The sequence below is a fragment of the Euprymna scolopes genome, chromosome 2 (genome assembly GCF_053919585.1).
Source record: "Euprymna scolopes isolate OS-2025 chromosome 2, ASM5391958v1, whole genome shotgun sequence".
Taxonomy (NCBI): domain Eukaryota; kingdom Metazoa; phylum Mollusca; class Cephalopoda; order Sepiida; family Sepiolidae; genus Euprymna; species Euprymna scolopes.
Genome location: NC_136483.1, coordinates 118,764,802 through 118,789,059, shown reverse-complemented (window position 1 = coordinate 118,789,059; position 24,258 = coordinate 118,764,802). Strand labels below are relative to the sequence as shown.

Below are 24,258 nucleotides of genomic sequence, written 5' to 3'. Positions count from 1 at the left end.
ATAAGTCTCCTGTGTGTTATGAGTAAGTTGCTGGAATCCATATTAATTAGAGAAATAGTCAACCACCTCAGCAGGAATAACCTTCTTAGTGACACACAATATGGTTTCCGTTCTGAAAGATCTACTGCAGATGTGCTAACGGTTAAATCTCACAGGATTAGTGAATCTCTTGACAAAGGCTTCCTTTCTAGGGCAATTGCTCTTGACATATCAAAGGCCTTCGACAAGGTATGGCATAAGGGCCTACTTAACAAGATTTCCAGCTACGGTATAACTGGAAATGTTTTCTCAAACATTAAATCATTTCTTTCTGGTAGGCTCATAATGGCCAAAAACAGAGGCCTGCAGTATTAATGCTGGAGTCCCTCAAGGGTCAATCCTGGGCCCAACTCTCTTCCTGATCTACATCAATGATCTCCCTAAACACATACTTAAATCATTCATTGACATCTATGCTGATGACACGACCATCTACAGCAACACATCAAAGGCTGTAAACGACAAAGTTCTCTCTGATTCTCTCTCCTCTGATCTCGAGCGCGTGGTTCAGTGGGGGAAGACGTGGCTGGTTACCTTTAATGCATCTAAAACCAAACTCCTATCCTTACATCATCAACGCTCTGATCCCCATCTGGCATCAATTGTGATGGATGGCTCTCGTCTAGGAGAAGCCCCACGTTTTGACAAGCTTCTGGGGTTGTCCTTTACTCCTGATCTGAAATGGAACACGTACATCAAGTATGTTGCCAAGGTCACTGGAAAGATGGTGGGATCCTTCTACCGCTCCAGAAGATATCTCACTACTGATGCAATTCTCTATTTATATAAAAGCCAAGTACGTCCAAGGATGGAATACTGCTGCCATATCTGGGCAAGAGCTGCTAAAAACAGCCTATCCTGCCTTGACAGAGTAAAAAATAGACTTTGTGGCTTAGTGGGGGATGCCCTTTTCTCTACCCTGCAACCTCTCTCCCACAGAAGAGACGTTGCGAGCCTATCCTTGTTTTATCATTATTTCCATGGCAGGTGCTCGTCTGAGCTCCAATCTCTGGTCCCCCCTCGCAAATCTTTCACGAAAAACATCCGTCTAGCTGAATTCACTGTCAAAAATTTTACCCACTCTTTATCTGTGCCTAAATCAAAACGTAGATTCCATGAACAAAGCTTCTTTCTTAGAACTGCACGTCTGTGGAACTCTGTTCCGTCTGCCTGCTTCCCACCTGACTACAACCTGGATGTCTTCAAGTTCAATGTTAACAAATTCCTAATGAACTTCCCCCTTAAGTAAACACTTCATTAAATCTCCACACTAACGTACTGTACTTACAATAACCCTTATCCCTGAGTGGCTTCCGGGCCTTGATAAGTGGTTACCACCGTGTAAAAAAAAATAAAAATAAAAAATAAATTTTTATTGTTTCACTGTTTTCAGTTTATTTTTATTATTATAAAAATATATTACATCATGAAATACTTGTTTATTTATTTTTTTTAGAAAAATAGAATAAAATGTTTCTTTTTTGTACTCTTAAAATATATTATTCTCTGCATATTGTGTTTACTGAATAATTTAAAAATGTCTTCAACAAAATTTATGAAACAATATCATCAGAAATTATTTAATGAATGAAATGTGAAAATCTTTCCAACTAGAAGTTAAATTAATAAAAGATATTTTTAAGAATTAAAAATGTGTACAAAACTTTTTCATATTTTCTTTTACGCCAATTTAATGACTAAAACAGGAAGTTCGGTTTAGTAAGTGGTAAGTTTAGTAAGTGAATTTATTATCTGACATTGTTTGCTGTAGATTTTTGAGTCGCTTGTTCTTCTGATTCATTCAACATTTTCATTACTTTGTTGTTGACGTATTTGTGTGCGTGTTTTTTTTTTTCCCAGTTGCGACACTTGTGACAATCGTGGTGTCATCATTTGCGAAGATTGTGAAGGAGAATCAAATCTTAAGTATTTCTTAGAACTACAAATTAAATGGTAAGTTATTCTTTTCCTTTTTTTTTTTCAGTTGACTTTGCACAATATAAAATGTGAGGTCTTAGTTTAATCTGTTTGCAAGGATCGGTGTTGGCCAATTAAAATTGCAAAACCTTTTTTCAGGAAATACTCAACTAAAAGACTAAAGCCTGTTAAATTTAAATGTTTAAATTTATGTCAGAAACAGAATTATCTCCCTTAAAGAGAAATGGTTTTCTTGGTCAGAGTTAAACCCCTTGGTAAGAGGCTTTGATCCTCTTAATGAAAAAGAAATAGTGGTGGCGCAATTATCATGTTAATGACCGATGAGGGGAATATAAGCCTTGTGTATACTTCCATAATGGTTACAAGTTTAAAATATTGATTAGGTACTGGGCATGGGATTTTACTTTAAAGGTCTACTCATAGTACAACAGAGATCTATTAAAAACAACAAGAGATCTATTTAAAAAAAAAACTCTTTTTACTTGAATTGAGGGATAAAGAACTTTTTTTTATTATTTTAACATAATGTACAAACTTTTTGTACGTATGTTTGTGTTTTTTTTTATACATACTCTCTTTATGAACAAAAAGGCATTTGCAGAGTTTCTATAATGGCTTTTACTTTGTGTCACCCATCAATTCTGCTTGCAAATCTGGATTATCCTTATATGCACTAAGAGCGATCCTTCTCAAAATTCACACTAGTGAACTTAATCGCTACTTACTGGTGTAGAGTTCCTATTATATAACAAATGTCATCAAATTAAATTCTACAAATTTAATTTGATATTTTCCGATATCTGAAATTCAAACCTTTTGAAATCGACCTCCAATTTTGGTGCTTTGGGTTGACCTTTAGAATCATGAGTTGACCTTTAGAACTTTGTAATCTCCACCTCTTAACTAACTTCATATATTTTCTACTCAATTCTTGATTTCAGGACTTGTCATTCTGAAGATTTTATCAAGGAGGACACTCCCCTCCCTGATGAATTGGTGAAAGATGTTTCGGGTATTGTTGCCTTTCAGGAAACAAATATGATGGTAAGTGGAATATGCCTTACTTCTCTTGATTAGACCTCTTGATTAGAACGCTTCATTTTATGTTTCTGGACTTTTGAGATGACGATTGCTTATTTGTATTATTTGGATTCTTCAGAGTAATTTTTTTTTTTTTACTCACGTTCACCCCTAACAAGGTATATCGCCACTTGGATGTAAGAGGCTACTATTTGGGACCATGTTTAGGAAAGATTAATAAGATGTTGGTTTATGCTACATTAAAACTTCTGCATATCAGAACTGTCAGAGAAGCAGGTAGCAGGAAAGGAATTTCAAAGTCCAGCTGTTCAAGGGAAGAAACTATTAGAATAGAAAGTTTTCTGGCATTTAGGGACCTCAACAATGAAGGGGCGTGATTTTGTTACTAAACAGGTTTGTTGGGGATATGTATGTTGAGGGGGCACAAGTCCAGCGAATTCATCAGTGCACATTTTATTAAGATGCTTGTAAAATATGCACAGGGATGCAACATTGTGGTAATGAGACAGAGGTTGAAGTTTGGTTGATAGTGCGAGACCTATTACTTTGAAGACTCTTTTGGACCGTATCCAAGAGGGAGAGACTAGTGGTAGATGCACCAGCCCAGATGTTGCAACTATACACCATGCATGGTATGCAAATGTGGCTTTGTAGAGATACAGGATACTCTCAGGTTTGAGTTGTCTTCTAGCATGATAAAGGGAACTTACCTTCTTTGTAGTAGCCACTGCAATGTCCTCAATATAGATTCAAACTCAGTGGCCATTTTCTTTCTAGGCCGCTGTGTCTACACATTACCTATATCTGGGTTTGTTTTTTCAATATATTTTTTCAAGTTCATATTGCCCGTGAATGTTAAACCAAGGAGTTTGAAGGAAGAATTCTCAGGTTGGATGCTACTGGTGGTTGGAGAGGTATCATGTAATTGTTAAAGGAAAGCAGCTTGGTCTTAACTTGCATTGAATGTTACCATCCATTTACAGCCCCATTTCACGACCATCTGGAGGTCATTTTCTAAATATTCTGTCATTGTTTTAGATTTGTGCACATCTGTTCTTCCCTTGTGCATATTATAGCATTTTATTTCATCAGCAAATATACCCATCTCGGACACAATATTATTAGGAAGGTCGTTAATGAATATCAGAAATAATAATGATCCAAGAATCGACACTTACAGCACTCCTGCATTAATTTTATGCTGTTTGGATGTATGTCCATCAATGACAACATGGATAGTCCTATTGTCTAAGAAGGATCTAATTACATTTAGTATTTGTCAAGTTACACCATACGATTTAGTTTTCATTAGCAGCCCTCCATGCCAAATTTTGTCAAAGGCTGTGTATATTTGTCCACTTAATCCAGTACATGGTATATGTGTTCAGAGATGACAGTTCAAATATTTGCAGTGGATCGACATTGACTAAATCTGTACTGTTCTTATTTTGATGTAACAGATAAAGCACTTAATAAAATTCAGTTGTAACTTACACTCTTATGCATGTATACAATTGTGAATTACTTAAGACTTCTATGCAGTTATGGCTGACAGAATGAAAGCATGATACCCCTATCGATTAAATAAAGAGTTCTGTTCAAAATTATGTGCAAATTCTCAAGTTCGACATGATAAGAAGCTGGTGCTACCAGATCAGGCTGCCCTGTGGCTTCCTGAGACGAAATGCACCTACATTGACGTTTTTTTGTTTTCTGATCTTTTTTGTAAAACTTAATTATGTTCTGCAAAACCAAAAACAAAAACAACAGCCTATTTCCCCCCCCCCCCTTTTTATTTTATTTTTTCCTACCTTACTCCCGGTCCTGGATATGACCTTAAACTACATCTGATGGTGAGGTCCGGCTTACGGGCTTGGGGAGTGTGGAGCCACCCTTTAATTGCCATTGCTCCCAGGTCCACCCTGACCCGGAGTGGTAGTACCTGTTAGGGTCCCAACTATGGGTTAAATAGAAACAGATTTTAAAAAGGAAAAGAAACAACAAAAAAAGAAAGAAAAAGAAAACAAATATATTCTATTAAATTATCTATTTATTTATTTATTTTTTTGCCCTGTCGGTAGGGCATGAGAACAAACCGACTGCTGAGGGTAAAAATCCCTCAATGGGGCAACCAGTTAGCCGTGGGTTGCTACCCGTAAAGTCTTAGGACGTGATCCTGGTGATTGAGCGAACCTAAACCAGGATACATAGAAGTTTAGGCACCGCAACACATTACTTTGGCCCTTACTTCGATTAGACGGGCGGTCGGAGAGGCCCGATCCGACCAATCGGCCAGTCACACCAAGCCCCACCATATATTGCCCATTCCAAAAACTCACTACTAATACAACACATCCCCCCTCTCCCACAAATAACCCTACTCCCTAATATATGATGGAAAGCGGTGGCTGAGGGTCAATCGATTAGGTGTGAATATCGATGACGAGGCTGTAAACCCCTCAGGATTGCTACAGATCCCATAGCAATATCAAGAGAGAACAGATAATCATTATGATACCACCAAAGTCGGTTATATCATCATTGTATCCCTGTAGAGGCTGGGCGAATGGGTTTCCCCCCAGGCTCTTTCCAAATAGGACTCCGAGGTGGGTGGGGAACAAAGATGACGAAAAAAGAAAACAATATATGGCTTATTCCTTCCAAAAACCACCCAACCACCCAAAGAGAACCCACTCTGATGTCTCTGACATCAGTAGCTCTGACAAAGAGACGATAAAACCAAGGAACTCAACATTCGTAGTAATAGAATCAATGGAGGAAACTCCTTTGAGCAAACTATCACCTTTTAAAATTGAAAAAAATCTTAAAACTCTAAAACCAAAGTCTATTAAAAAACAATTTAACGGCAGCCTACTAATAGAAACCCATAACGAAGAACAAACTAAAGAAATATTGAAACTAAAATTATTTGAAAACATCAAAGTCAAATGCTACAGACATCCAACCCTAAATACCTGCAAAGGAGTAGTGAAAAGCCACGAACTTGCACTTTGTCCCTTGGAGGAAATCAGGACAAACTTACAGAAACAGAATGTGTTAGATGTTCGCAGAGTTCAAATTAAAAAAAACAGTGAGAAAATCGATACCAATACATATATACTAACTTTCGATTCCCTCACCATACCCAAAGAAGTGAAAGTCTGATATATGAAAATAAATGTAGAAATTTATATTCCAAACCCCCTCAAGTGCCAGAAGTTTGGACACCATCAAGATCGGTGCACACGATTACCAGTGTGTGGAAGATGTGGAGAAAGTGGCCCACACATTGACTGCAGAAAAGATTTCAAGTGTGCCAACTGCCTGGGAAACCATGGCGCTGGCTCTAGATATTGCGAAATATGGAAAAGAGAAAAAGAAGTGACCAAACTAAAACATATAAAGAATATATCCTACCCAGAAGCCAGGAAAATCATCGAAACTAAAACATATGCAGATGCAACAAAAAAAACTAATCCAATCAACAATCAAAATGGTCATATACATGTAACGGATACAACTGACAAGAAAATTGATGTCCTAAGCAAACTAATAAAGGAAATGAAAGAACTATTAGAAGAAATGAGGAAAATGAATAGTGCAATGTCTGCAACCAATCCAAGGATAATATTAAGTAAAGACACTACTGAACCACAAAAAGAAACAAAACCACAAACCATTTCTACAAAAACAACCGAACAACCATCAAACACATCACAAGCCAGAAAAGAATCAAAAATCCCCCCAGACAAAAAAAAAAAAACAAACAAAAACAGGAAAAGAAAGATCCCGATCTATATCTCGAACAGGGACTCCGACAGAAAATAGATTTGAGGGATTGGAGACGATGGAAGTTGAACACAATTCCAAATGATGAACAAAATATTACAATGGAATATCAGAGGGATAAAAGCAAACCAAAATGAACTCACATTATTAATAACAAATATGAGCCCAGCACTTGTCTGTCTACAGGAGACCTTTCTGAAAGAAAATAATACCATCAACATAAAACACTACACATCTTACAACTACATAAATAAAGATACGGACAGAGCTTCTGGAGGCACATCAATACTTGTGAAGAATGAAGTCCCTCAAAGACAAATAAATATAAACACAAACTTGCAAGCAATTGCAGTTTCAGTGACTCTACGTAGAACTATAACACTTTGCTCAATATACATCCCTCCAAAAGATACAATCAACGAAACTGAGATAACTCAATTAATAAAACAACTCCCTAAACCCTTTTTTCTACTAGGAGATCTCAACAGTCACAATGTAATATGGGGAAGTAAAGAAACAAATAAAAAAGGAAAAAAAATAGAAAACATAATAAATAAAAATAATCTATGCCTCCTTAATAATCAAAACTACACCTATATGTACCCAGCAACAGGTACTTTCACCGCCATTGACCTTACCTTATGTGATCCTTCCATATATATGGACTATGGCTGGAAAGTACACAATGACACCTGTGGGAGTGATCATTTCCCAATCATCCTGGAAAGTCTAAGTACTAGCACTGAACAAAAAACACCCAAATGGAACCTACATAAAGCGGATTGGGAAGACTTCCAGGAACAGTGCAAAAACCAATTAATTATCGAAAAGAATGATGAAGATGACCATTTGAACTACTTCATTAAAACACTCACAAACATAGCAAATAATACCATACCGAAAACAACCAAAACCAACAATCACAACAAACCTTGGTTCACAAAAGAATGCAGAAAAGCCATCAGAGCTCGACGAGCTGCCTTGAGAAAATTCGAAAAGTATCCAACAAGCGAAAATCTGGATTTCTTCAAAAACAACAGAGCAAAAGCCAGACGAATCATAAAGGAATCCAAAAGAACAACTTGGAGAAATTATATATCCAAAATTAATGTGAATACCAAGGCGAAAACAGTTTGGAACATGATGAGGAAAATAGAAGGAAAGTGTAGTAGTACACCAATATCCCACATTTCTAAAGGCAACAAAATATACACCGATCAAAAAGACATTTCCAATAACCTGGCAGATAATTTATCAAAAATTTCATCATGTGACAGACAAACAGAGAAATTCAAAAAGATTAGAGAAAAGGAAGAGAAAAAGAAAATTCTATTTAAATCACAAAATACTGAAAAATACAACCAACCTCTTACCTTGCCTGAATTAAAAGAATCGCTAACCAAATCCCATGACACAGCTACAGGGCCCGATGAAATTCCATATGAAATCCTCAAAAAACTTCCAGAAGCCTCAATGAAATACCTACTTGAAATTTTCAATATTATATGGTCCAGTGGAAACGTACCCGAGACCTGGAAAGAGGCCACAATAATACCAATCCCCAAATCTGAAAACTCAAACATCCAATCCCAATCAAGTAACGTCTCAGATCCATTGAATTTCAGGCCAATAGCTCTAACAAGCTGCATTTGTAAGACCATGGAAAGGATTATAAACAAAAGACTAATCTGGTTCCTGGAAACAGAGAATCTTATTACAGAATTTCAAACAGGATTCAGGAAAAACCGAAGTTCAATAGACCACATAGTCAGACTTGAAACCTTCATCAGAGAAGCCTTTGTAAGGAAGGAACATTTAACAGCAGTGTTTTTTGACATGGAAAAAGCCTACGATACTGTGTGGAAGTACGGTGTTACAAGGGATCTGAAGGCGCTTGGACTAAAAGGCAGAATGCCAATTTTTATTGAAAATTTTTTAAAAAATAGACGGTTCAGAATAAAGGTTGGCACAGCTCTCTCGGACTTGAAAGAACAAGAGAATGGAGTACCTCAAGGGAGTATACTGTCAGTGACCCTGTTCAGTATCCGAATTAACAACATTGTAAAAAACCTTAACCCTGGGGTAGATTGCTCCCTATATGTGGATGACTTCCTAATATGCTGTAGATCTAGATATATATCTATAATAGAAAGGAAGCTTCAATTGTGCTTAAACAAAGTAATGAGATGGACGGAAGAGAATGGATTTAGATTCTCCAAAAGAAAAACGAAATGCATGCATTTCTGCAAACTAAAGAACATGCATAATGATCCTGTCGGAACCATGGAAGGAATGCCCATACCCGTTACTGACCAGTACAAATTCTTAGCGATTTTATTTGACAAAAAGTTAACATTCATCCCACACATAAACTATCTGAAAAAAAAATGTAACAAAGCTGTAAATCTTTTGAGAGTGGTAGCACATACCGATTGGGGTGCAGACAGGGAAACACTCCTTAAACTTTACAGAGCACGTCCGCTCAAAGCTAGACTACGGTTGTTTCATATATGGATCAACCCGAACATCATATATAAAAAGCCTAGACCCTATTCACCATACTGGCCTAAGATTGGCCCTAGGAGCATACAGAACTTCCCCCGTGAACAGTCTATACACGGAAGCACACGAACCCCCACTAGATCTAAGGCGAGAAAAGTTAGCCCTTCAATATTTACTGAAACTGAAGTCTTGCCCAAACAACCCTGCATACCAATGTACCTTCTATCCTAAATATGAAGAACTCTTTAACATGAGAAGAAAAACTATCAAAACGTTCGGGCTCCGAATGAAGGAAAGCATTGAAGAATCGAAAATTCCAATCTCCAGCATTCACAACTTCATACTGCCTAAAACACCCCCATGGACCATGAAACAAGTTGAAATAAAACTCAACCTAAACAAAAAGTCCAAATCTACCACAAACCCTATTACAATATTCAGACTACACCTTTATCTACACAGACGGGTCTAAAAGCAACAATCACACTGGATGTGCAGCAACGTACCATAAAACCACAATGAAGAGAAATCTTCAAAATGAAGCATCTATATTCACTGCAGAGACTATAGCTATCGATCTAGCACTCAACATAATTTCAGAGGAAACCACCAAAAACTTCATCATTCTCACAGATTCTCTATCAGTCCTATTATCTATACAAAATCAAAAACAAGAAAATCCACTAACAACAAAATTAATAGAAAAAATCAATATCCTTTCAACTACTAAAAACATTATTCTTGTCTAGATCCCCAGCCATGTGGGGATCAAAGGCAATGACAGGGCAGATATAGCTGCAAAAAGATCTTCTCACCTTCCAACTGACAATTTTAAGATTCCACATACTGATCTTAGACCCCAGATAAAAGCATACATACAGGAAAAATGGCAACTGCGGTGGAGTCAGCAAGAAGGCAACAAATTATACTCAGTCAAACCTGAACTTAAGGAACGATGTCCGGACATCAAGAGATCACGCCGAGAAGATGTGATACTGACTCGGCTGCGCATAGGGCACACCAACTTTACTCATTCTTATATACTAAATGGAGAATCGGCGCCAGAGTGCATCCCATGCCAGGAGACACTCACAGTAAAACATATCCTAGTTGGGTGTGATGACCTTGCCCCAACTAGAAAATTATATTATGCAGAAAGCAATATCGAAGACCTTTTTGAAAAGGTCAACTCAGCAAATATTCTAGCATACCTAAGGAAAGTAAATTTATATAAGAAAATTTAAGGAAATTTAAAGTCACCCAAATATACACACCCATGTATAAATACAACATTTAATTTCTTAGTTCAATTTTATAAAAAAAGGGAGGAAAGGCTGAAAAAGTCATTCCCCCCCTCCCAATAAAAAAAGTTAAAAAAAAAAAAAGAAAAGGACTCCGGCATTAAATGACCACATAGGTTGATATGCCGTAAAACCAATCAATCAATCAATCAATCAAACATGATAAGAAGAAAGTCAAAGTTTACATGAGTTGAAACATTGTGAAAATAACACTCAGGTGAGAACAGTAGTCCAAAGAATCCAAATTATATGTTGCCTACATATACTAATATGATGAACGATAAACTTGGGAAAGGTATGAATTTCACCTCGTTCCAACGATTTATGTGATAAATAGTATTAACTACCTGTTTACAAAAGAAAACCATTTGTCTCAAAAAAATGGTTCTCAACATTAAATAGTCAGAAAAATTAATTTGTTTGTTAAACGAAATAACCCAACAATTAAATAATTAAACATTGCGTGAGAGTTTCTTTTTTACTTTCATTTTTATTTAGATATTTTTTTTAACTATGCTGTTTTTCTTTACCAAATTATATTTTTTATAAAGGATTTTGAAAGGTAAATTTTATTATTACCCTTTGAATTAATTTTTATAAAACAGCAATCTCATGAACAAAATAAAGATTTATTTTCTCTTGCAAATCCATGTCCCTGCTAAGCAATTTGGCCACACACTTACCAATCAGCTTACAGGCCATATTGATTCCATCTGCTCCCTAAAGAGCTTCTTTAGCTTCTTTGGGAATCTTGGTCAGTCAGCAGATAGAACCCAGGAAGCATCAAAGAAAAACATCCCTCCTCTCTCCCCTGTCTTCAGCCACTGAATGCTTCAGCATTGACGCTCTTCACCTGAAGATAATTCCTGGCCAACTTTCGACAGCCCAAAGAACTTCTGAGTCTACCCTTTTCTCACTCGGACACTGCACACCTTTTTGCTATTAAAATAAACCCTTTTGTTGTTGTTTTAAGAGATTTTTGTTTCCATGCTACATTTTTGTTTACTATTCATGCATAGAAGTGCATCTCGCATCCTTAAATACTTTTGTTAAAGTATAAATATTTTAATCTTTTCAGTTTATAAAATGACTGGGTGTAAATAACCCTCAAAACGTTCAATTTTTTAAATCATGAAGATTTACTCAAAATTTTAAAGTCAGAAATGACAATTTATTCGACTATTTAAAATATTTCCAAATTCATCTCAAATTTCGAAAGGTTATGAAATAATTAATTCTTTTCTTCTTCAACTTGTAACAAACAATTAAAATGATTAACTTATTTAAAAAGAAACCAAAATGCATTATAGTGGAATGAGGGTTAATTTAATGCAAAATAAAATAAAAATTATCATGAACAAGATGATGATGACCAGTGTTCAGTGTGCAAATCTGAGTACAACTGATGCTCTGCAAGAAAAACCATAATGCAATGTTATGGTTGTGCATTTGTTCACAAGACAAGATGAAACTTGTTCAGAAAATGTGTTCATGTGGTGATTTGTTTAGGGTTTGGGCATTTGTGAACCGAGGTATGACTGTATGTTTATTATTTGCAATTTTTAGACTAGTTTCCATATCTTGGTTGTTGATATCACAATGTTTTCACCATTTTGCCTTTTGACCTGCTGGAGGTGCTTTGTGTCAAACAGAGGAATTGTCATGCAAATTTTAATCCAACCATTTATTGGAGCTTGGAAACTGTAGGAAGTTATCCCCTCCTCAAGACTATCTTGTTTGTTTGTTATAATTTTTCTCAAATCAGTTTAAAAGTTTGTGTGTTAGTTTCTGTTTGATAAACTCATGCTGTAAGGAGAATGCGTATCGACTGGTTTCCGAATTAATGACAGTGACAGGAGCATAGGTCGAAATTCCTTTCCCTAACAAGAAAAACAAAAAATGCATCAGTAAATCACAACAACTCGGGAACAAATTCTAAAACTTAAAATGATAACTTTTATTTAACCAGGAATAGTTTATTTTTGTGTAAGTTATAGTCATTCTTGAATGTTCGAAATCTCCCCATGTGCACCAAATTAAAAAAATTCAAGCCCATCAATAAAGCTTTGAAATATGCGTTTTTATAAAACTTATAATCTGTGAAAGAAGAATATTTGTGTAATTGTAAGGGATTTGCTGGAAGTCTTTTGTGACTGATGAAAATCCTTCTTGACTGAGGAAATTATTATTGTCAACATATTTTATGAAGAAAGACTATGAATGAAGATATATAAGGAAGATAAGAGTTTTGCAAGGGAAAATATTTGTCTTTGTTTTTTTTTATGAATTTCATTGGTAAAGTATTGAGTAATTTATGTTACAGTTTGAACTTAGCATTCTTAGCATTCTTAGCGATGCAATTTTAACATCTTTCAAACAGAATCAGCCGCAAGCGAGAATTATGGGTGACGGCGGTGGTGACTTACAGAAACACTGTCTAGACTGTTTTGTTTTTTGACACATTGACGCTTTTATTAGGGTGTTCTAAAATGTTCCAACCCATTCACTGTCTGCATACGCAAGTAGACAGAAATATAATTCCATGGATTTGTGTGTGAAAGGAACGCGTTGCGCTGATAGAATTGTGTGGGTGAGCGGTGACAAAATCGAATTGTTCCTGAAACGAACAAATTCTTTTAATTACGCGATGAGCAACTAGATTTAGCTAGTCACTGCAATACGATTATCTTGAGATAAATACTATTTGAATTAATTATGTCTATTTTCTTTTTTCACAAAATCTTTTTTATTAAAACCAAAAAACAATTTCATTTTGTAGAAAATTATATTAACGTTTGTTTCTTCTATAATTTCATTATCAGGTTTGGCCATTGATTAACTTTCCACAAGCAGAAATTAATGAAGCATCCAATAATCTGATCCAGAAACACTCTACCGGTTACCCAACAGAAAGGATTCTGCAACAGGTTGGTCAATATTTTCATATTCGACTTTCAGATTTGATTAAGTGAGAAATGAAGGACAACTGTCTCTTTTTTAGTTCCATTATTTCTTCCATCATTTTTTTCCCTTTCTTTTCTTTTTTCTTTTTCTTTTTCCTTTCTTTTTTTCTTTCTTTTCCTTTCTTATGTATTTCTTTCACCCTTCCTTTCTTTATTTATTTCACCCTTCCTTTCTTACTCTCTCTTTTTTCTTTTTCTTTATTTTTTATTTTGTATAAAAAGATGATATTCCTAACTGCTAATTGAACAATGAAATAAATAGAGAATTTCTTGACATATGAAGTAACTTTCAAGATAAGATATATATATATATATATATATGTTGTCAAAGAGTAAATCTTTCCTTGCAACTTACCTTTATATGTTGTACCTATTTTAATTACTGTTTACCACATTATCCTATTCCTACATTCTCCTATTCCTACATTCTCCTATTCCTACATTCTCATTTCATTTCTAAATTAAGCCAGTTTTTTTCTATATTTGCATTTTATATAATTCTACCCCTTCTCCTTGGAAGAAGCATTTAACTTCGAAATGCCATGGTTTTTTCAATGCCAGAGGTTTTTTCTTAATTTTCCCCTTAACTTTTCCTTATTGTTCTGATGATATAAAAAAGTTGAATGTAACTTTTCTTCCTCGTCTCTCATTTAATATATATTTGTGTGTGTTTTCCGTGATATCAGTATTATTTAAATTTTAAAATATGTATGCTATACATTTGTAATGATGATAGGTAGAAGAAAAGTTAGTACAGAGTCCGCATGTTGCTCGTCTGCAGTGATATATTCTTAGCGAGGAAAAAAGTATAAAATTCTGAAGATGGTGTCTATCACTGAAATATTAATTTTAAACAAATATTTGTTTATTTTAAAACGTCACAATCTCGAGTGTTGAGTAACTCTTAATAACAAAGATAGTAGCAAAGAATCAATGTAGTCATACTGCTCTGTTCCGTCTGCCTGCTTCCCACTTGACTACAACTTGGATGTCTTCAAGTCCAACGTTAACAAATTCCTAATGAACCGCCCCCTTAAGTAAACACTTCATCAAATCTCCACACTAACGTAATGTACTTGCAATAACCCTTATCCCTGAGTGGCTTCTGGGCCTTGATAAGTGGTGACCACTGTGTAAAAAAAAAAAAAAAATTCAGTTATTTCAAAATGGAGGTTGACTTGAATCCAAAATTCAATATTTTTATAATAAGGTTGAAGGCTTCTCATTGGTTGATTGTCCTAATCGTAGTTATAAATAAGATTATCGAAATCATTGGGGTCAGACCCTCATTATTAATCAAAAACATTTTAACAATATTCCTATGTGTGTGTTATCACTTTTTAAACAGATTTAAGAAAATCAGATTGCCTAATCAGCAAAATTTTGAGTGATGTCACTAGGGTAAACTATTCTGACTTTACCTATTTTAAAATTAATTATTCACAAATTTCATTCCATTGAGTAAAACGGTACATTTCAATACATTTCCAAAAAAGTCACATTCATCTTATTGTTAATAAATGTCCGCTCGAACACAACAATTTTATTTTCCCAATATTGCTCAACACTTTATTTTTTCCCATCAACCAATGAATTTTCCTCTCTCTTTGTTTAAAATTTTTTGGTGCTTTTCTTTTCAAAGTCAGGTAAATAAATTCAAGATGACCTAATTACAATGAGTCAGCCACACTGATTCCTCAATGAAACCAATGATTTCTTTGCTAACTTTAGCTGTTTTGTCATAATTTAGACACTAGTTTATGAGATTTAAGATCTATGAAGCTTTTGTTTTCTTTAGTTTTTATTCTATTTACTTAAAAAATTACTCTGATTCATATTATGTTTTAAATTATTTTTTATTGTATTAGTTATCTCAAAGTTAAGTTTATTATATGTGGCGAAAATTGTGGGAATGCAGGCTTACCCCTTAAAGGCCTCGGTGTGCGCTTTGCAGACGCAATATCATTATGCTGAAAAGGGTCCAAGATGGCGCCTGCAGCCTTATATAACAATTTAGTCTCACAGAATCTCATGTGCTCTCGTGCACATATGCAAATATGCAAATTTGGAGGATTCTGTCTTGTATAAAAACAGGCCACTGGAGCAGATGGGAGAGGTGAAAACGAGTCTACAGAAAGTACTGACGGACGATGCTGCTGCAGTGAGCTGAGGTTTTGTGTACTCTTTTTTACAACATTATACCTCTACAGTTTGTGGCTATCTCATGTCTATAATTTAGTATTTTTTTTTATCTTTAAACTTTAGTCTAAAGATATTAAAAGATATTAAAAGTATTTAAGATTTCTAGTTTCTTGCTCAAACTTATAATTTACACAGATGGTTTAAAAATTTGCATATTCCAGTCAACTTTCTATTACACTAGCTAAGTCCATCTGCTATTCTTAAGTTTCCTAAAATTGTTAAATAGTAGTGTACTATATCTGTATGGTTTATAATTAAATGTGCTTTCATGATTATAATATATCGATATGTATGTATACGTCTGTAATTTTAAATATATAAACTTATAAAACAAATGAACCTCTATGTTCTTATTAATTTTATAATCCAATTGAATTATTATTTTTTAATTAAATTAAATATTTATTAAAATCACAAATGCAATAGAATAAAAGAACCATTGTATATATATTGATTGATTGCTGCTTCTTCTATTTGTACAGCGACACACATTGAGAATAGTTCCTGTTGCTGAGGTGAAATACGAATGGAAGGACACGTTGTAGTTGTCTGTCTTATGTCGGTCGGTCGGTCGGTCGGTCTGTCGTTCTGTCGAAACAAAGTCCCAAGTTCCAACGATACCTGGTTGATCCTGCCAGTAGTCATATGCTTGTCTCAAAGCTTAAGCCATGCAAGTGTAAGTTCACGCCACGCATTAGAACGGGCGAAACCGCGAATGGCTCAGGAACCGGACCTAATCCTCGGGACCGTATTCCTCCTCGGAGGCGATGGATAACTGTGGCAATTCTAGAGCTAATACATGTGACACAGGCCGCGATCGGTCGGCGCGCCGTCGTCGCCACGCCTCGCGCGCTGGCACCCGCGTCGGCCGTTCCGGGTCGCGGCGCTATATATTAGACTGAGACCGATGCGCGTCATTCCGTCCTCCCGTCGTCGGCGTTCCCCCCCTCGCGGGGGGTCCGTTCGGTGGCGGGGCTCATAGGGCGGCGCGCTCCGCTTTGGTGACTCTGGATAACTCACTGGTCGATCGCACGAGCTTTCACGCCCGGCGACGGGTCTCTCGAGGGTCCGCCCTATCAACTGTCGACGGTCGGTTAAGTGCCTACCGTGGTTACTACGGGTAACGGGGAATCGGGGTTCGATTCCGGAGAGGGAGCATGCGAAACGGCTACCACATCCAAGGAAGGCAGCAGGCGCGCAAATTACCCACTCCCGGCACGGGGAGGTAGTGACGAAAAATAACGACGCGGGACTCTGTCGAGGCCCCGCGATCGGAATGAGTACACTTCAAATCCGTTAACGAGGACCAACCGGAGGGCAAGTCTGGTGCCAGCAGCCGCGGTAATTCCAGCTCCGGTAGCGTATATTAAAGTTGTTGCGGTTAAAAAGCTCGTAGTCCGAACTCGGGTTCGTGATCGCGCAAGCGGCCCCGGGGCGGCGGCGCCATCGTCCGTCGTTGACTTTGGTCGTCCGTTCGCATTCCCGGCCCTTTCCGCCGGTGTCAACCGCTAGCATACCCGCCACGCGGTCCTGCCGGCGAGGTGGACGAGGAGGTCGTGATCGGGATCCGGGAAAAAAAACAAGTGGTCGTCGGTTCGGTTCCGGGAGTAGTCTAACGGGGGGGTGCTACGTGTGTGTGTTGGGTGTGTTCATTCGCATCCCCGCACTCTGACCCCCGCGCTTCTCTCCCTCTCCCTTTCCGCGCGTTCCTCTTTTTTTTTACCCCCCGGTCCGCTCCGAGTCCCTGCTTCGTGTCTTGTCTGCGCGCGTGTGCGGTCGGCGGTTTCTCCTCCAAGGGTGCTCTTAACCGAGTGTCCGCGGCGGCCGGTACGTTCACTTTGAAAAAATTAGAGTGCTCAGAGCGGGCTGTTCAAGCTTGCATACGATAAGCATGGAATGATGGAAGAGGGCCTCGTCTACGTCTGTCGGTCTCCGTCTACGGCGAGGCAATGATCGAAGGGAGCGGTCGGGGCCACTCGTATTGCGACGTTAGAGGTGAAATTCTTGGATCGTCGCAAGACGAACTGCAGCGATGGCGTGTGGCAAGCACGTTTTCCTCGATCAAGAGCGAAAGTCGGAGGTTCGAAGACGATCAGATACCGTCGTAGTTCCGACCGTAAACGATGCCGACCGGCGATCCGCCGGCGTTCGCTTCCATGACCCGGCGGGTAGCCTGCGGGAAACCAGAGTTCGGTTCCGGGGGGAGTATGGTTGCAAAGCTGAAACTTAAAGGAATTGACGGAAGGGCACCACCAGGAGTGGAGCCTGCGGCTTAATTTGACTCAACACGGGAAAACTCACCCGGTCCGGACACCGGTAGGATTGACAGATCGATAGCTCTTTCTCGATTCGGTGGGTGGTGGTGCATGGCCGTTCTTAGTTGGTGGAGCGATCCGTCTGGTTGATTCCGATAACGAACGAGACTCCGGCCTGCTAACTAGTGCGCCGATGTCAGTGATTTTTACGGCGGGCTCGGCGTCCTCCGTGGCGCTCGGGTCCGGGTCGGTTTTCTCACGCACTTCTTAGAGGGACGGGTGGCAGAAAGCCACACGAGGCGGAGCGATAACAGGTCTGTGATGCCCTTAGATGTCCGGGGCCGCACGCGCGCTACACTGGAGGTATCAGCGGGGACTTCGCCCCGGCCCGAGAGGGTTGGGAAACCTCTGAACCACCTCCCGTGATAGGGATCGGGGCCTGTAACCAACCCCGTGAACGAGGAATTCCCGGTAGGCGCGGGTCAACAGCCCGCGTCGATCACGTCCCTGCCCTTTGTACACACCGCCCGTCGCTACTACCGATCGAACGGTCCGGTGAGGTCCTCGGATCTGGCCGACGACGCCGCCGGGCAGTGCGCGACGTGTCCGTCACGACACTCGTGCATCTACGCCTCGGCGTTCGATGCCTGGAGAAGACGACCGAACCCGATCGTTTAGAGGAAGTAAAAGTCGTAACAAGGTTTCCGTAGGTGAACCTGCGGAAGGATCATTACCGTTTTCCCGTTCGAGACTGGTTTGTTGTTCCGGCCTACCTCCTCTGTCTGTCGGCGTCAACGCCTCGAATGCGCGCAAACAAACCTATAAAAGGCGGAGCGAGAGATAGATTTGTGGTGACGCGGAGGTTTTAAAGCCCCAGCTCTTCTTGCTTGCTTCCGCGTCTTACCACCTGTTTGTTTTTTCGCCCACCGCAAGTGATGGCCGCTTCTTCTTGCCTTGTCGCCGCTTTATCGTTTTTTGTTTTTTTGCAGCCGCTGTGCCACCGCCGCTAGCTAAAAACAAACCACTCGCGACATTGCAATGCCGTCACGCCTCCTCGCACAGACCTCCTCGCACACTACTAAATCTATATAAACAAAAACTAATATAAAAAACCAAGTGCTGAACCCTTGACGGGGGATCACTCGGCTCGTCCGTCGATGAAGAGCGCGGCCAGCCGCGAGAACTGATGCGAATTGCAGGACTCAGTGAACATCGACACCTCGAACGCACATTGCGGCCCCGAGATTCCTTGTCTCGGGGCCACGTCCGGTCGAGAGGCGGAACGTTACATGTCTTTCTCCGTTAACGAAACGACATCTTGCCGTCCCCGTGCCCGCCCGGTCCTCGGCACGGTGGTAACCGGGACGTCGCAGGAGCGAGTGACGAGGGGGAAGAAAAAAAAAAAAAAGAATTGACTCCTTTCAATGTCTTTTTTTTTAAAACCCTCTCCGGCCTCCTCCTTCGTCTCCTGCTGGCAGACCGCGGAGTCTTTTCCCTTTTCGACCGCGTGAAGAAACACTGTGGAGGAGGAGCAGGAGGAGTCTGTCCGAAAGCAGCCGAAGGGAGAGACCAAAACAAAACAAAAAAAAAGTACCGACCTAACCGACTGCCGACGTAAGCGCCGCCTGCTCGTCTCGCTCTCTGCCTCATGAAGGTGTCTCTCAGCGACGCCTCGAGCAGCGCGACGAGCACGGCCGTCGCACCGTAAAAAGGTGGCCGCGTCGTAGGCAACGTCGGATGGGGAGGACCCACGCTTTTTTTTAATTGTTGGCTTCTTCATTTTCGGTCGGACGGGCGCTATATCGGCCAGCCGTCGTCACACGGAGGGTACCGATCGAGATTCCTCTCCTCCAAACACCACACTCTACTAAAAGAAACCGCCGCCCTCGGCTCGGACGAGACGACCCGCTGAACTTAAGCATATCGCTAAGCGGAGGAAAAGAAACCAACCGGGATTCCCTTAGTAACGGCGAGTGAACCGGGAGAAGCCCAACGCCGAATCCCGTCGCAAGTAAAAGGCTTCGGGACGTGTGGCGCATGGGTCGAAGGCAGCCGTTCGTTTTCGTCTCGCATAGTTCGGAGTTCCCTCGATCGGGGCCGCCCGCGGCGGGTGCCAGGCCCATTCGGTGCGGACGGCGAGCGACGGCCTTCGATCCGAGAGTCGGGTTGCTTGGGAACGCAGCCCAAATCGGGTGGTAAGCTCCATCCAAGGCTAAATACCGGGACGAGTCCGATAGTCGACAAGTACCGTGAGGGAAAGTTGAAAAGAACTTTGGAGAGAGAGTTCAAGAGAACGTGAAACCGCCCAGGGGTAAACGGGTGGGACCGCTCACCGCGATCGCGGGGGGACTCAGTCTGGTGCTGCCTAGGCTCGAGCCCAAACTCGATGTGTGTTCTTGAAAGAGAGGCCGTCGCGGCACAGGTCGTCGTTCGTCGTGTCCGCGGGGGACTCGTTCTCCGCGGTTCCAGCTTTTGTGCCCGCGTCGCCGACGAAGGAGACGGGCCGCGTGGATAGCGGGAAGGGAAACGTGGTGACGACCGCGGCGTCGGTAGGTGGCTGCGTCGGTTGGCTGCGACGGAGGGGACTCGTCCTCTCGATCGCTGCTGCCGCCGGGCCCTAACCCGCCGCATCCGTCGCCGCCGCTTCTTCTTTCCTCCTGCTCCCTCCGCGCGCGACTCCGCTGCACCCGTCCCCTTCTCATCGCTCGGCGTAATCATGGCGCGGGCGCGACCTCCGCGCGGCCGGCACTGGACGCACTTCCCCTCCGGTCCGTCGTCGCGACCCGTTCCCGGCGTGCAGGTTGAACACGCGGGTTTTTTTCCGTAGGCGGCAGGCGTTTAATCACCCTGAAAACCCCCGTCTTCCCACCTTGTGAAGTCGGGGGCCACCGGCCGTCGGGCCCGCGAACGTAACTGCCCCTTTCTGCCGGGAACGGAGGAAATCTGACACGATCTGTTACACGTGGCGAGCCGGTCCGTTTTGATCCCGCCGGAAGTCGCGTGCGGGCGACGCGCACTTTGTGTGTGTCGCTCCTTAGGCGCCCCACCGTCTCGGGCGCGTGCGCGATGAGAGGCGGGATAGGACTGGCGCGGCCTCGCCGTCACGCACCTCGCCGACGTTTCGGGTTCTTGTCGGGGGTAACCCCGCCCGCGCCCGTTTCCGTTTCCGGAGAGGTCGCTCGGCGACGCTTTTTCTCGAGCCGCCCGCCACCCCGGGTCAGCGACGTGCATCGGCAACCCACCCGACCCGTCTTGAAACACGGACCGAGGAGTCCTGGCCGTTCGCGAGTCGTAGGGGCCACCTCTGACTAACCCCGAAGGCGAAGCGAAAGCGAGAGAGCGTGTAGGAGGGCGTCGATCGGGAGAGGTGTCGTGGCAAAGTCGTCCGGGGGTCGTCGGGGGGTGTCGTCGGTCTCGTGCCGTCGTCTTCTCCTCGCCTCACCCGCCTCCGAGCCGTGCCCGATCCCGCCGGCGCGGCGTTTTCGGCCTTCCGCCGTCGCTGCTGCGGTGCCCGCAACTTTTCCTTTTTTCTCTCTTCCCGAGAGAGATAGGAGAGGGAAGGCTCGTGGCTGACGTGCGGTTGTTTTTCCCTCCTCCCCGAGAGGGGACCGGCGCATCTTCCAAAAAGGGGAATTGCCGGGCGCCAGCTTCCATATCCTCCTTCCGCCCATCGGTGAGATCCCGCGGCTTGAACTAGTCCTATTTTGTCGTCGAGTTTAGGCGCTGCGCGCGGGCGCATCACCCCCGGGTCGGTTTCCCCTTTTTCCGAGTACGACTCGGCCGACTCTGGCGTAGCGAGCGACCAGGGACCCGAAAGATGGCGATCCACGCCCGGTCGGGATGAAGCCAGAGGAAACTCTGGTGGAAGTCCGAAGCGCCTCTGACGTGCAAATCGATCGTCGGAACCGGGTGTAGGGGCGAAAGACCAATCGAGCCGTCTAGTAGCTGGTTCCCTCCGAAGTTTCCCTCAGGATAGCTGGCGCTCGATCGTCGCAATTCCATCCGGTAAAGCGAACGATTGGAGGCCCCGGGGCCGTTCACGGCCTCGACCTACTCTCGAACTCGGAACGGGTGGAACGGGCCGACTCTCCCGAACGACGGAGCCGACCCATCCGGCCGCCGCCCCAGCACGCTTCGCTGGGCGGTTGGTCACCTCGAATGCGAGTGCCAAGTGGGCCACTTTTGGTAAGCAGAACTGGCGCTGTGGGATGAACCAAACGTCCGGCTAAGGTGCCTAACGCGACGCCCATGAGATCCCCGAAAGGGTGTCGGTCGATATAGACAGCAGGACGGTGGCCACGGAAGTCGGAATCCGCTAAGGAGTGTGTAACAACTCACCTGCCGAATCGACCGGCCCCGAAAATGGATGGCGCTGGAGCGACGGACCGATGCCGGACCGTCGCGGCGAGGAGCGATGAACTTTCGCGCTGAAACGATGCCGCGACGAGTAGGAGGGCGCCGCGGCGAGCACGGAAGCCTAGGGCGCGAGCCCGGGTGGAGCCGACCGCGGGTGCAGATCTCGGTGGTAGTAGCAAATATTCGAACGAGACCTTCGAAGACCGAAGTGGAGAAGGGTTCCGTGCCAACGGCGGTCGAGCACGGGTCAGTCGGTCCTAAGACGCGGGCGAAAGTCTTCCCGAAAGTGAAAGGAAAGCGAATCGAATCGAATCGAATCAAAAGCCCAAAAATCAAAAAAGCGGCCGGCCTCCCGTCGAAAGGGAATCGGGTTAATATTCCCGAACCCGGACTCGGAGAGGGCCCGGGGGTGGCGACGCTGTCGGCAGCGATGTTGGCGGCGCCCGTCGCTTCCCGGGCGAAACCGCGGTGACGCAAGCGAGCCCGGAGACGTCGCCGGGAGCCCCGGGAAGAGTTCTCTCTTCTTCGTAAAGGACCATGTCCGTGGAATCGGCTCGTCCGGAGATACGGAAAAGGTACCTGTAGAGCGCCGCGGCTCGGGCGGCGTCCGGTGCGCTTTCGGCGGCCCTGGAAAATCCGGGTCCGGTTTTCGCAGCTCTCGAGTCGGTCCGTACCCACCATCCGCAGCAGGTCTCCAAGGTGTACAGCCTCTCGTCGATGGCATCAATGTAGGTAAGGGAAGTCGGCAAAATGGATCCGTACCTTCGGAAGAAGGATTGGCTCCGAGGACCGGGTCGGTCGGGCCGTGCCCGCGCGAAGCGAGGAACCGGTACGGGGCTGTAGCGTTCGCTCCGTTCGCGCTTTGCGGCGAAGGCATAGGGGCCGCAGCGGTCCGTTGTGCGGCGGCGTGTTCCGGTCAAGCGGTCGCGGTCAAGCGAGCGTGTGTGCGGGTCGGAGAGCGATACGGGTGGGAGTCCGCCGTCGGGCGGCAGGAGTGTGGCGTCGACCAAAAACGGCGGGGGACCGTCGGCGGGTCGTCTTTCTGGCGGCGGCGGTTCAAGCGGCTTTCTGCGGGGTGCTTCGCTCCGGGGTCGGGGTGGCGGCGGGCGGCTCCAATCCGTTCGTCGCAACGTCTCCGTCCTCCTCGAAAAGGGGTGAGGCTGCCTTGCGGCCGTGTCGTCGTCGCTTTGCCGGTGCGGTCTTCGTCGGCACCTCCGACGCGCCGTCCTCCGCTCCTGCGCTGTCCGCGCGATGCTCCCTCTCTTCTCCGTCCTTCTAACTCCTCGTCGCGGCCGGTTCAAACGCCGGTTGCGTCGTCGCCACGGGACTCGTCCGCCTGCGGTACCGCCTCGTCGCTACCGGCGCGTCGGGTGGCGAGCAAAACGGCTCCTCGCCCGGGTCTTCGTGGAGCGCCACGGCTTCCAGCCCCTCTTCGGGTGAAGGCGGGTGCTGCTTCGCGGCAGCGTCCGTCCCTCTTCGCCCGTTGCTCAGCGTCTCTCTCGGCGTGGGGGCGTTCGTCCGGCAGCGAACGGTCAACTCGGAACTGGTACGGACCGGGGGAATCCGACTGTCTAATTAAAACAAAGCATCGTGTGGCCGGTCGACCCGTACAGACACGATGTGATTTCTGCCCAGTGCTCTGAATGTCAAAGTGAAGAAATTCAACCAAGCGCGGGTAAACGGCGGGAGTAACTATGACTCTCTTAACGTTCGAAACAGCGTCCGCAAGTGGCTCAGGCTCCCAAAGGATTGTCCGGTCGGCTTTTTTCATGCCGCTGTTTCGGATGGGGGATTGGGGTTGCCCTCATTGGCAACTTCGATTCCACTGATGAGGCAGAATAGGTATGAGAAGTTGTTTACTTCGGCAGAAGC

The 24,258-nt window shown here is 43.5% G+C and overlaps 1 protein-coding gene, 1 non-coding gene and 2 pseudogenes across 2 annotated transcripts in view; all 4 read left to right on the top strand.

Annotated features, from left to right (window-relative positions):
• LOC145295051 (uncharacterized) overlaps positions 1-24,258 on the top strand; it is a 108,036-nt gene that overhangs the window by 75,190 nt on the left and 8,588 nt on the right. The window contains exons 10-12 of the mRNA XM_080141433.1: positions 1,900-1,992; positions 2,919-3,021; positions 13,433-13,537. Coding sequence (XP_079997559.1) covers positions 1,900-1,992; positions 2,919-3,021; positions 13,433-13,537 — 301 coding nt within the window. The remainder of the gene's footprint in view (positions 1-1,899; positions 1,993-2,918; positions 3,022-13,432; positions 13,538-24,258) is intronic.
• LOC145243565 (small subunit ribosomal RNA) lies at positions 16,394-18,763 on the top strand (annotated as a pseudogene).
• LOC145242247 (5.8S ribosomal RNA) lies at positions 19,153-19,310 on the top strand. The gene has a single exon (XR_013862676.1). It is a non-coding gene; the product is annotated as a 5.8S ribosomal RNA (ribosomal RNA).
• LOC145243570 (large subunit ribosomal RNA) overlaps positions 19,912-24,258 on the top strand; it is a 6,928-nt pseudogene continuing 2,581 nt past the window's right edge.